Below are 13,687 nucleotides of genomic sequence, written 5' to 3' on the forward strand. Positions count from 1 at the left end.
TAACGGCCAATGACATTTACAGCTGGGGAGATTTAAACGCTTTGGACTGATTTTCTACTCTTTCAGTGTTAATCACCATCTAACTCAGCCAGTTAGGAGCTACTTTTAGCCTTAGATGTTTTATGAATACGGCCCTGGAGCACAGGTTCATCAGCTGGCAATTTTCAATGCAAAGCATGGATTACGATTTAAGAGTGCAAGTATTATTAACAATAATAGAAAGCTGAATAGGCTTATCAGTTTCAATAGCAGTATTAACAGTGAACATTCCTGCAGTTCTGTCACAAACACTCGTTCATTACAGAATATTATGAACTTGGCACTGACCGTGTTTGTTGGTAGGTGAGGTCGGGTCTAGGTCCCGGGCCACGGCCAAACTCAAAGCCCCTCCTGTACGGGAAGCCTCCACGCTCCACGCTTCGTAACACACACACACAGAGCGCACAGGGTGAGTTTTATGAATGGAAGTGTGAATGGAGGAGATGCCTTCCCCTGCAAAACTTATTTTATTGCAGTTATACTCTACCCGGTATTTGCGGGTAGAGTAGGATTTTAAGTGAGTATACGGAAATCCTGGAGCTTTCTTAGTGGGTATACGGCGTATACCTGTAGACTACACCACTGGAATAAACTAAACTAAAACTTCACTTTGGTGTGACAACTCAGCTGAGCATCTTATGTTCCCCACAAAGTCCTTTGCCCCATTCACTGTCAATGGAGCAACTGCAGATTTTACATCCCAGTCCCATCACAAATTCAAGAGTTTCCTCTCTGATTTTGCAGCTTTATTAAAGAGCGGCACTGACTGAACTGTCCTGGGGCTCGGAAATAAATATATGTGAATCCTTAAAATGGGTGGCGTTCACCTTTAAAGCAACAGCGACTCTGATAGAAAAGGGTTTATTCCCCCTTGCTGGATTTATTAATAAAGTTTATGAAATATCTCCCCGGCTGTAAACACCAAGCTGCTGGCGTCTGGAAGCGAGAAACGACCGTGTGTTTGTCATTCCGGCGGCCTTTTTAATTCTCCCGTCTCTATTTTCTGTGCCTCTTTGTCATCTCGGTTCCGTTCCGTTTTTTTTTTTTAATACGAGAGGTTTTGAGACGCACCGGCATTTATTTCCCACCTGCAAAAACTAGTAATTTGTTTTTTCCTCCTTCATCATCTTATAATCGCTCTGCCAGAACAAACAGCTGCGGGAACATCACTCCGAACACAAAGCAGCTTAAAGAGATTCACACCGTTCGTGAGTGTTTCCTCTGCGGTTTCGCCCGTCAGTCATGCTTGAAGGTAATTTCACACAAAAACAACCCTTAATTTATTTTCCTTCCTTACTTTTCATTCATGCATTTTTTATTTTTTTTTATTTCCTCATTGCTTTGTGTTTTGTTATTTTGCTTGCTATCCAATTACATGCCTTTGTCGCTGTTTTCTGTTTGAGGTGAGCTGGTTTTTAAAGTCTCTTGGGTTCATTTTTTTTTTTTTTATCTCACCAGCACTATGTGTAATTTCTTGGCCTCTTCTTTTTGTATTTCATTGTGTTTTATCACTGTGTAAATAACTACCGTTCCTGTCTGCTGTTTCCTCTGGTTTTCCTGTTCTTCTGCACCACATGCTTTGGGGTAATTTTCAGTTTTGGTTCCCAGGTTTGGTTGCAGTTTTGGGGATACTTTATCATAATAAAAGCATGAATTGTGAACATTAGAGCTATACGTCTTTGCAGTGGTGTAAGAAGTACTCAGATCTTTTACTTAAGTAAAAGTAGAAATACCACAGTATACAAATACTCTGTTACAAGTAAAAGTCCTGCATTCAAAATGTTACTCAAGTAAAAGTACAAAAGTATTAGCACCAAAATAAAGCAACAAAAGTAAAAGTACTCATTATGCAGAATGGCCCATTTCAGAATAATACAGTATATATTATATTATTGAATTATAATTATTGATGCATTAATGTGTAAGCATCACTTTAATGTTGCAGCTGGAAAAGGTGGGGCTGATTTCCACTACTTTATATACTGCTGGGTAGCTTACAGTAATCTATAATAATACATAACAATTTATTAGTTAATTATATTTTGTATTAATAATCTGAATCTGCAAAGTAACTAGTAACTTAAGTTATCAAATAAAGGTAGTGGAGTAAAAAGTACAATATTTCCCTCTGAAATGTAGTGGAGTAGAAGTATAAAGTAGCATAAAATGGTAATGCTCAAGTAAAGTACAAGTACCTCAAAATTGTACTGAAGTACAGTATTCGAGTAAATGTACTTAGTTACTTTCCACCTCTGCTTCTGTGTGTTTTAAAAGGGAATTTTGTCTAAATGATTCAGTTATTCCCATTTTCTCCAGCTGTTTTTAGGAAGACCCATCGCTCCTGTTCTTTGGTGAGAATATAAAGCAACACAAGACAACAGGCAGGCTGTAGGCAATACATTATTTATATATATATATATATATATATACTTAGATTTCTGGGGAAATTAGTATCAAACAATGATATGCTGGGTTACATTCAGACTGAAGCCCTTTTGAGAAGTTTTAAACGAGAATTAAAATGACCAAAAAAACAAAAAACAGAACATAAAAATAAAATAAAACACCAAAAATTACACCAACAAATAGCAAATGAGAGAACCTGTAAAAATCCATGAGACAGGAGTGAGTTCATCAAACCAAACTGACAGACAGAAGACATGGAGGACATGGATCTGTCCGTCCGGGTCGTCTCGTCTCTCTGTGCTGGAACAGGATTTAGTTTATTTTGCTAATCAGGTGTGGGATCTAAAGCTCAGGATCTGCAGCCTCCCTGAATTCACCTTTGGGGGGAAAGAGTGATGTCACACCCGGAGGCGGGGCCAAGTCCCGTCAGTCTCCATGAAGTTTCACTGCGAGTTCACACTGTGAGCAAACAGGATCGACAAGTCAGCGTCAGTCCACATCAGTCCGCTCCTCGGTTGACGTGTGGACGCTCAAACTTCTCACTGTCATCGGCCGTCAACAGCCAATCAGATTCCCACATTTCCTTATTTTCCTACCAATGTGATTTAGTTTCATGAGCAATAGTCAAACTTCCCAGTTCTCTACAACTTTTATTAAAGAGACTACAGGAATGAACGCCTCGCAAACGAAGCTTGGATCCATCGTTGGGAGTCGATGGGAAGCCTGAAAGTCATTTTATCACGTTTTTTTTTCCATTTTATTGTCAATTAATGAAACCTAATCAGTGCTTGCTAGCTAGGCTACTTCAAGACCATCAAAACTACGATGTTATGAAACATTATGAAAAGCAAAACCAAAGCAGCAAAAACTACATGATTTGTGTACAGATTGTATTTCAGTCCGGTCGTACAGTTTACTGCATGTCATCCCCTCTCTCTGCCCCGTCTTTCCTGTCTCTCTCCACTCACTGTGACTGTCTAATAAAGCAGAAATGCCAAAAAAAAAAAAAAAAAATCTTTAGAAAACTGTAGCTGCAGAGTGTCCGGGTGGCTCAGAGGTCTGAGGAGCAGACTGGTTTGAATCTGATCCAGGACCTTTGTCCAGGGTTCCTACACATTTTCAATTAAAAAATTCCATACTTTTTCCCAGCCCTTGATTTGTTTTGAAGATTTTGTCTGGTGTTCAATATGATTTACACAGATAGACATCTTGCCCCTGCTCACTAGCTCATATCACTGTATAGATGAAGATTGTTCTTCACAGCCACAAATATCAGAATATGTGAGATGATTGGCAGGGTTCCTACACGGTTTCCATTTTAAAATTCCATATTTTTCCCAGACCCTATGTTCTTGACCGGATTTGATTTTGGTGGGTATTTGATATAATGCATGCTGACAGCGGCTGGGTAATAAGAGCGTCCCTCTATCTGAACATTATTCTTCACATCAACAAAAACTATGGACTCAAAGTGGCTCTACAACAACATAAAAGCTAGAATTATGTGTGTATCGGACCTGAACCGCAACATTTTCCATACTTTTACAGACATTTTTTTCAAATTCCCAAACTATTCAAGGCCTGGAAATGATCAAATTCATGTTTAATATTTTTCCAGACCTGCGTAGGAACCCTGTTTGTCTCTGTCTTTTCTGTCTCTCTCTACTTTCAACTATGTAACAAAGGCAAAAAATGCCCCAAAAAAAGCTTAAAAACAATTTTGTAGCTGCATACATCTACATAGACGCAGTCAGACGGCCTGTCAGTCAGAGCGGAGCGACACATGGACCCGGCTGCTCACAGTGTGTTCATGGAAGCTGAAGCAGGATCTGGATCTGGATCTGGATCTGACCAGGCCGGGAAATCACAGCAACACATTTTATTTCTGAGTCTTCTGCCGGACACTTTGACCACCAGCCAACATCTGGAGGGTTTTTTCCGAGTTTCAGAGTGCAGCCCGACCCGGGTTCAAACCCCCCCCGCCCTGCTGAAGAGTCTCTGAGCAAGACACTGAATCCCTACTAGCGTGTTCTGTGTTGTTCTGTAGCTGAGGCTGACCTTTGACCTCTGGCCTCCCTGTGGACTAGGGTTTGGGTCCCGTTCACGAATCTGAGCTTAAATGGAACCGGTTCCATGTTGATAAAATAGAATCTGAGTGCAATAAAAACAATAAATACCTATTTTTTTAACTAAGAAATTATCTTTACCTAAAATGATTCGATAAGGGATTCGAAAAGATTTGGATTCGATAAGCAGATTCGATGCTGGATTCAGATTTGATAAAATGCGATTTCGAACCCCGACCCTGTGGACGGTGTTCCTGCAGGGATCAATACAGTATCACAACAAATACAGATCCAAGCTGGCTGGTAACGGCGTCAAAGTGTCCGGTGAATTCAGGAATCCACCTGTGACCGGTGGATGAAGAAGATAATATTCTGCTCTGGTTTAACATGCTAAACATGCTAAAGGCTGCTGGGATGTGACTGACAGTGGAGGGGGGGGGTGGAGCACAGGGAGACCTGAAACAGCGTCATTTCACAACTAATCATACTGTACAAAAAAAAACAAAAAACAACCCAAAACAAATCTGTACAAATGTACAAAAATCAACAGGATTAAAACAAACAAAAAAAGGAAGAATCATTTTAAAATATCCAACACAGATGGAACGGACACAGTCACTGCAGGTCTGACAGCTAAGAATTTTATCCCGGATCAAAAAAAAAAAAAAATCCATGTGCCAAATATAAATGTGTAAGTGCAATCCACAGCAAATCCAGAGGCCAGACCGGTGCTTCTGGATCCAGACCGCGGCCTCGGCCCGTATAAAGGACAGCGGGTTAGTGATCATTAAACAGGTTGATTTTGTTGCATCGCAGCTAGATAAACATTTACAGCAACTTGCTCTGTAAAATCAAAAGACATAAAAAAAAAATTAAAAAAAAGACAGTAATCCCTTTTTTTTCCCTGTTCTGTTGCTCAGAGAGACCTTGTCAGAAAACTTGACCGTGTGAAAAGATAATGCTGTGAAAGTTTCTGCTCAAAAACAGCTGGAACATCCTGGTAGTAATTTTATAACCGTCACCTGTAGAAAACTAGTTTGCCTTTGGATCCAACTACAAAAGAAAAAAAAGTTTTCCCTGTTCGCTCTCTACAACAAACACAAGTAAAAGAAGTGAACAAGAGATTTTGAGGTTTCCAGCGATAGTTTGAGTCTCCAAAATGTGTTAAAAGAGATTTTGTTGCTTATTGTTTTACATTACAATGCACACAGGAACAGGAAAACCTCTGAACCTCTGAAGAGTTTCATTCCCAAAATCCTCCATCTGTACTACAGTTTTAATTTAATCGTTTAGCATTTAGCTGCCGTCTTTTCCGGAGCAACTAATGATGAGCAGTTTTAAAGGATTAAACCTGTGGCCCTCTGGTAACGGGACAGTCTAACCACCGGGCCACATTGTCTTCCCGTGTGGGAAAAATGTTTCACAGCCTTGAGACCAAGCAAACGCTCCGAGAATACATCGTAAAATGACAAATATATATGAGCATCAATGGGAGAAACAGCCGTGTGTCTGGCATGAAACTAAAACTCAAATTATTAGCTATTCTAAGAGAAAAAAGTTTTTGGCTGCAAAATTATACCTACAAACATCTACGAATGTAATCACCTTTGTGAATGAAACTGAGGAAACTATTCAGCAGGTGTTTTTCCAAAACAAATTGAGAGTTCATCTTTGCTCCGGTAATTTTAAAAAAATTGCTTGCAAAACTTTAAAATGGCTTCAGAATGTTGGAACGAAACCCTTCATAGGATTCACTGCAGAAAGTTGGGAGAAGAAACTTCAGGCTGGGCTGAAAAATAACGACATGAACATCTGTGACAGCAGCTGAACCTGAACGCCCTGCTGGCTGTGCAGCTTAAGTTCCCCACACAGCCTTTCAGTTCCTGGTTCAGAGTCAGATCACATGATTGGGGGTCACCATCCATGTCACATGACCGGCAAGCTGTGCGCTGGTGCTGAGAATGAACTTGGGAGATGGAGAGGATAGGAAGGAAGGAAGGAAGGAAGGAGGGAAGGAAGGACGGTCACGTTAGCCTGAGACAGCAGAGGGGAAACTCTAGAGAGAGAGAGAGAGAGAGGCTTCCTGTGAGGTTACGCAACTCTTTTAATCAGCCGGGGTTAGTGCAGTTCAGAGGAGGTGCGTTTGTTTTCCGACACAGCGAAGCCCTCTGACCTCAGAGCAGCGTGGGGAAGCGGCGGTGACAGCGAGACAATGCACCGATTTCCTGATTATTGCATTCCAGTCGGTCCTGACCGTCTTCACTGCTGGACTCTCACAGGATCACACAGACTTTGATGCAACACGTAACCTTTGGATTCAGGCTGGGCGATAACACCGGAAATTTACCAAAACTGACACTGGCGCTCTCTCACCGACCAAATCTTCTACCTGTCTGCTCGGTACACACATTTGTCACATAGACAACTTTGCATAAACAGTGTAGAATCAGCTGTGTCAAGCCAGCTAGAGAGAGAAAGAATAAGACTAGAAGTAAAGTGGGTTTACCTTCAAAATAAAAGCACAGCGTATAATCAGCTGTGTCAAGCCAGACAGAGAGAGACAGAATAAGACTAGAAGTAAAGTGGGTTTACCTTCAAAATAAAAGCCTTACTTTTTATATTTCTGATGTCAAATGTAGTATTTCTGCACTGGGATTAGAAAAATAGAACTATTATCGTTTCATTTATCGTTACCGGGGTAAATGTGACAGTATAGTGATGTGAATCTCAGCCTGTATCGCCCAGCCCTACTTGGGATTTCAAAAGAAATCATGTGTAAAATACAAAGCAGGTCCAGTAAGATTTCCTGATTATTGCATCCCATTCCATGGAGGCATCAATGCAATCTCTACACAAACATTAACCATCTTCATTACTGAGCTGTTCTCTCTATGAAGCATCACACTGGTGTAAACTGCATCCCAGGACACAGCTTTGTGTCTCTAAAACAAAATCGGGCAAGAAAACAAAACCCCGGCTGATCCAGAAACTCCTCCAGCTCCACGTTTCCCTACATGCATCGTTCCGGTCGCGCAGCTGATCCCCAGCAGCCTCTACATAAAGCCTACAGCTATGTGGATAAGCTAACAGCTTCTGTATGAGCTTACATCCAGGGGAGGGAAACTAACCTTGTTGTCCACCTTACACATTAGCAGCGAAATCTGAAAACTCACCACCGCCTGGCTGTTAAACAAGCCAAACATAACTTTTTGAGTGATGGTTGGTCACCTGCCAAAGTGTCTGGCACAGAAGACAAACTTCCCAGGCAAACTCAAATTTAACAGTATTTGACTGGTGGCTGGTGGCAATCTCCCCACTCCTCTCTCTCTCTCTCTCTATGCAGCACACAAGGGCGACCAAACAAGCCTCCAACATGGCTCCCGGCTGTCCAATGTGTTTCAGCGACAACCTATCATGCCTACTGTTTTTTTTTTTTGCAGACTGGGTTCAATAACGAATAACCTTTCCTTATTAAAGGCTAAACTCATTTTCTAGGAGAAGGCACTGCGTGACAGCATAGGCAAAAGGGTCAAGTTAATTTTTGGGAGCGACAGATGCGCCGAGCCGTGCTGAGACTCCTCACAAGTGTGTGTGTGAGCAGCGTCCAGAGACAGACACACTCAGCGTGAGGAGCCTAACGCCAAAGCTTCAGCTGATTTGTCAGAAGCAACTACGAAAGCTCCGGGTTAAATTCATAAGCGTCTAGCGTGCTATTACCTACACGTTTCCTTTTTTTTTTTTTTGTGAAGGGATCTTTGTTAAAGTCAACATTTTGTTGGAAAACAAATCTACAAAATAGGGCAGAAAAATACCAAACATCTGTTAAAAAAAAGCACTGTTTGGTATAATACCTGAAAGACAGAGTAGACCAAGGTTAGAGCGTCAAAGCATGACCAAACATTTGCTAATCCCTGCAGAAATCACAAGCAGTCACCTCGTATAGTTCATGGGCAGAAAAATCCAGAAAAAAAATAAGACTCCAGCAAGCCTGATAGGAATCAAATTTGAAGAGGAAAAGGAGAGGAATATTTCTTATTAGCACCATTGTCTTCTGTAGTGAAGTCTGCAGCCCAATTAGGAGTCGAGGAAGAAGGCGGACTGAGCGGAGCGGAAACGTCCGACAGTCAAGACTTCTGGTCGAGCTCTGCTGGTCACCCGACCGACCGACCACGACGCCCCGTTCCACCGCTGCGTCACCACGGTTCAGGAGAACTGTTACCCTTCGCTTGAATTAAGAGGAATTTACAAAAATATATATATATATATATACCGGTAAATGAGAATGCCATTCCAAAGCACTGCAGCGCTATGAATTAATCCTCGGGTTAACTTCAAGCCGTGGTGGAAGTCGAGCGTGAAATCTGTAGCTAGGGGGAGTAAAAAGAAACAAAACGAAGAGTGGGGGTGGGGGGGGGGGGGCGTCAGGAGGGCGGGGCACCCCTCAGTCGCTGCTGTCGTCCTCGTCGTCATCGTCCGATAGGTTGTTGAACTTCGACCCCGACCGGCCGATGGAGTCCGAGCGCGGCCCGAAGCCCCCGCCGGACGTCAGCTGGACGAAGCAGTACTCGCAGACGCGGACGGGCTTGGACGACTGGCTGGGCAGCAGGTACTTCTTCTCGGAGCAGGGCCCGCACACCACGAAGCCGCACTTCCTGCAGTGGTGGCGGCGGCTGACCGGCGTGAACTTGACCTTCTGGCAGCGCATGCACACGGTGGCCTCGGAGTCGGGCACCCAGACGGCGGCGTGCTCGCCGGTCGGGGCCTTGCCGCTCTTCTCCAGCAGGTCCCCCACGCACTTCCCGATGTGGTTCATCCACTCGGACTTCTCGGTGGCGGTGGCGGCGTAGACGGCGAAGGACTTGGTGGGCGTCTTGATGAGCCAGCCGTTGCGCAGGTCGCCCTCGTCCGGCACGGTGTCGATGGTGACGCTCTCCAGGGGGATGATGTGCTGCTTGTTGTATTTCTTCTTCTGGATGACGATGTTGCCGTAGACCAGGATGTCGTTGAAGAGGAAGAACTGGCGCGCCTTGGGCTTCTTGCGGCAGAGTTTGGTGAGGACGCCCTCGCCGATCAGCACGCGGCCCGGGATGGCCAGCGGCTGGCCCGCCGCGCCGAAGCAGCCCTCCACCACCCCGATGCGCTTGGAGTTGGCCTCGCTGTTCGCAAGCCGGTCCACCATCTTAACCTCACCTGGAGGAGAGAGAGAGAGAGAGAGAGAAAGATTGGGTTTAGGTCGAAGGAAAGCCGTCTCTGTGGAATAGTTATTTCTAAATCTGTACTGGTGATATACACCAGTGGTTCTCAACGTGGGGTCTGGGGACCACCAGGGGTCCTTGAGGGAGTTCCAGGGGGTCCCCCAGCAAATCGATGAATTATTAAACTTCACCATTATTTCATTTACAATTAGTGAACACAATTAGAGAATGTAGAAGAATGACTGTTTTGATCATAGTTTCTCTGTTATCTCTCTACCTACAATACAGACAGTCATGGAATTCTGGACAAAATCATATCTAACAGTAAAAACTTTCTCAGATTTGGGGCAGAGAGACAAAATCTCATCAAATGGGGGTCCGTGGCCCTAATGTGGATTAAATTAGGGGTCCTTGATATGAATAAGGTTGAGAATCACTGATATACACTATAAAACATAATAAAACATAATAAAGCACATAGATGATTCAGGATTCTGTTGTGTACCAGCATTTCAGGAATGTTTCAGAAACATAAAGAGGACGATTAGGCGATAGTTGTAAAAGCATCTTGGGTCCCTGGTTTTAAACTGGGGAATATTTTTGCAACTTTTATATCCTTTGCAATGGCTCCAGTTTCCCTCAAATCATCAATCAAGTCAAGAATAATTATTACAACCAGGATCTCTGGCAAAATGGTTGGGAATATCATTTTCGCCATAACAGTGCAGCCCCAAGTTCGTCTTCAGTGTTCGTCTTCAACAGGTAGCAGCATTTCATACTTTAGGCATTTGGACTCCAATGAGGCCAAAAGTAAATTAAGCTTCAATTCCTAGAGCACCAACACTACAAGCATCAAACAGTAAGGAGGTAAAGGGTCAGAGGTCACAGCACCTAGACAGGATTCCTGTGACCCTAAGATGTTTAAGAGAGCAAGTGCTGGGAAAAGAAAAACAAGAGCTAAGGAGAGAAAGAAGTTATTTATTGGAATCTTTTCTATATAAAAAGAAACCCCCAATCACAGTCAGACCGGATGTAACTCCATGTTTAATGATGAGTATTTCTGATCAGTGTGTTTCCTTCAAGCTATTTAGCCTAAGCCTAATTCAATTTGCTTCCTCTACCTTGAAGTTGCCAACACTGTTCCGGGCAAAACGCCCCGGGTGTGGGTTCACAGTGCGATCAGCCTGTGAGGAAGCTCGGCTGTTCAAGGGCAACAGCCACTAAACACACTCAGTACTTACAGTTCCCCAGTCACTCCTAAGGCCGTCATTAAAGAGGATGGAATGGATGGAATATCATTTTCTGGTTAAATTACAATGTACAACTGGCAAGAGAATGACTCAATGATTGTTTTGTATTCTTATTAGTAAATAAATTGACAGGTTTGGCAGGTAAATAAAGGATACGGTTGCCCACTGACAGATGGAGAGCACCAAGCATGACAACTTTTACTTTGTAGAGGATGGAATAAAATGCAATACACAGTAACAGAGGCTCTGTTCACCCTGCAGGCCTTCATGTTCAATTCCAAATTGCTGCTCATATCTGATTTTTTTTTTGGATGGCTGTTCATGTCATTTTTAGGATGTAACCCATATCTGATATCAATATGAACTGACAGCGATGTGAAGAGTAACAACAAAAGACGTCACATCAGTTTTTGTACCTACACTTCTCCTGCTTGATTCCAATACATTTCGTCTACAGTATGTCTTCTAGTTTTAACAGAAAGATTTCCATTATCAGTTACTCTATCAATTTTTTTTTTTCATTAATCGATTAACCATTTAGTGTATAAAATGTCAAAAATAATGACTAATACCCATCACAAGCTACCAGAGCCCAAAGTGATTATTAAAAATTGCTTACTTGTCTGACCAGCAGACAAAAAACCACAAAGTATTGTAAAGAGAAAAGCAGCAAATCTTAGTGTTTGTGAAGCTGTAATCACCAAATGTTTGGTACTTTCACTTGACAAATGACAAACGATTAATCGATTCGTTTCTGTTGATCGACTAATCGATTAATAGACTTATCGATTCAGCACTACCATCCACTGATAAATAACTGTGTTGTCGTTTTTACTTGCAGGAGATGAAAGGCAACGCAAAACAGCCTCCTGCTGGCATGAAACCAGGGAGGGATATGTAGGGCGAGATGGAGAGTTGACTGTACTTCTTGCACTATCCCTTTGCATTGTATGTGAGCTCCTGGTGTCTGTGCATCAGAATATCTTGTGTTATGTTAACTGTGAATATGTCTCTGCACCAAGACAAATTCCTGTACATTTATCCACAGATTCTGCCTCTGAATCCTTCCAGAGAGACCAGGGAGAACTGTGTTACATCTGAAACTAAAAAAAAAAAAAAGCGAATAACTGCAGGCTTCTCTGCTGTGACCCGACCGGCAGCAGAGAGCGGCTCATGAGCAGCGACCCCGAGGCTTTTCTCACAGCACTATCTGAGAGGTCAAAGGTCACTGATGATAGAGACGGAAGGGCCGCCGGCGCTCTCTGACGAGTCCGGAGGGTTTGGGCGCTGCCGGCGGCACAGAGAGGCTCACATGTATGATGATGTACACAAACACATACTACACACAAGGGCAAACACACATTCTACACATGTAGGCCTATTACAGGGTAGGATACACCCCAATCTCTAGAGATGAAGTTATTCATTCTTACCTGTATTATTATTTCTCAAGGGAAAGTCAGCTAAACTCCATGTTTTTTTTCCAGCTCCATCCCGCTTCATTCATACAGTTCCACACATTCACACTGGGAGCTGCCCAGTAAAACCAGTCTTCTGTCAAAATAAATCTCATTCCAGTCTCTGTAACTTTATCACTTTATCTCAGCATGATGTTCTTGTCTGTCTCTTCTTCTGTGGTGTTCATACCAGTCCAGAACACATGAATAAACAGCTGAATATGAGCATCAGTCCAGACTTCATTTTGTTCTGCTGGGCTTTCCACACATGAGGCACCGCATCTGTCTCCTTCTACCCATAATCCCTTGTGTTCCAGGGTGGTTTCCTGTAGTCGGTCGGATTAACGAACCGCAGCGCAGTTCTCTTGTTAGAGGACTGAGACTCTTCGCTGCCGTTATTTGGTGCCACCAGAGTTCAAAGGTCATCGCTCTCACCTGGACAAACTAAACCAACTGGGGGTAAACGCTCCGGAGTTCCATTAAACCGCTCCGAACATGCCTGGTCTAAGAGGGGAGGTGAGATCGATGCCATTTGAACTGCATTTGTGGACCAAATAGCCTCTAAATGAAGCGAGGGCAACCCGCAGTCTGCACTGATGCTTTAGTTATTTATTTATTCATGGTTTCTTACCTGGTGTGAAGAACGGAGAATGTAAATTACAGAGGCTGGAATCAGATCTGTTTTGACCACCCCGACCCCCCCCCCCCACCCCCTGCTGCAAAACACTCCCATCTCGCAAGATGACAGGCTGCCAAAACTCTGTCAGTAAATGAGCTACTTGTGAGTCCATGTGACTTTTGTTTACAAACCCTGGTTTGACTGTAATTGGGCAGCGTGTACCTAACTTAAAGGAATAGTCCACCCAAAAATGAAAATTCTGTCATCATCTCCTCACCCTCATGCCAAATGAAACACAGGTGAAATTTGTTAGTCCATATAACACACAGGGAGGCTGCAGCACAACTTGGTAGCAGCCTTCTCCAAAACAACTGAAGTCAATGGGGACCTGTTCTTTAGAGCTCCAAAACAAAAACAGCCAAACAATCACACTGTGAATAGAAAGACCTATACACCATTATTTGTTGCAAATCAATCAGCTGTAGTTAAGATTTGCACTAAATGATGGTGTAAATATACTGTAGGTCTTTTTGGAACTCTGAAGAACTGGTCCCCACTGACTTCAGTTGTTTTGGAGAAGGCTGCTATGGAGTTGTGCTGCAGCCTCCCTGTGTGTTATATGGACAAACTTCACCTGTGTTTCAACTGGCATGAG

At 43.1% G+C, this 13,687-nt stretch overlaps 1 protein-coding gene across 1 annotated transcript in view; it reads right to left on the reverse strand.

Moving 5' to 3' along the window:
* Positions 1 to 2,426: 2,426 nt before the first annotated feature.
* plekhf2 (pleckstrin homology domain containing, family F (with FYVE domain) member 2) overlaps positions 2,427 to 13,687 on the reverse strand; it is a 35,293-nt gene continuing 24,032 nt past the window's right edge. Inside the window, exon 2 of the mRNA XM_071519476.1 lies at positions 2,427 to 9,701. Coding sequence (XP_071375577.1) covers positions 8,953 to 9,690 — 738 coding nt within the window. The 5' untranslated portion in view covers positions 9,691 to 9,701 and the 3' untranslated portion in view covers positions 2,427 to 8,952. The remainder of the gene's footprint in view (positions 9,702 to 13,687) is intronic.

The sequence above is a fragment of the Centroberyx affinis genome, unplaced genomic scaffold (genome assembly GCF_046629955.1).
Source record: "Centroberyx affinis isolate AG114_WGS23_722 - 3 ecotype Tasmania unplaced genomic scaffold, CSIRO-AGI_Caff_v1 ptg000699l_1, whole genome shotgun sequence".
Lineage (NCBI taxonomy): Eukaryota > Metazoa > Chordata > Actinopteri > Beryciformes > Berycidae > Centroberyx > Centroberyx affinis.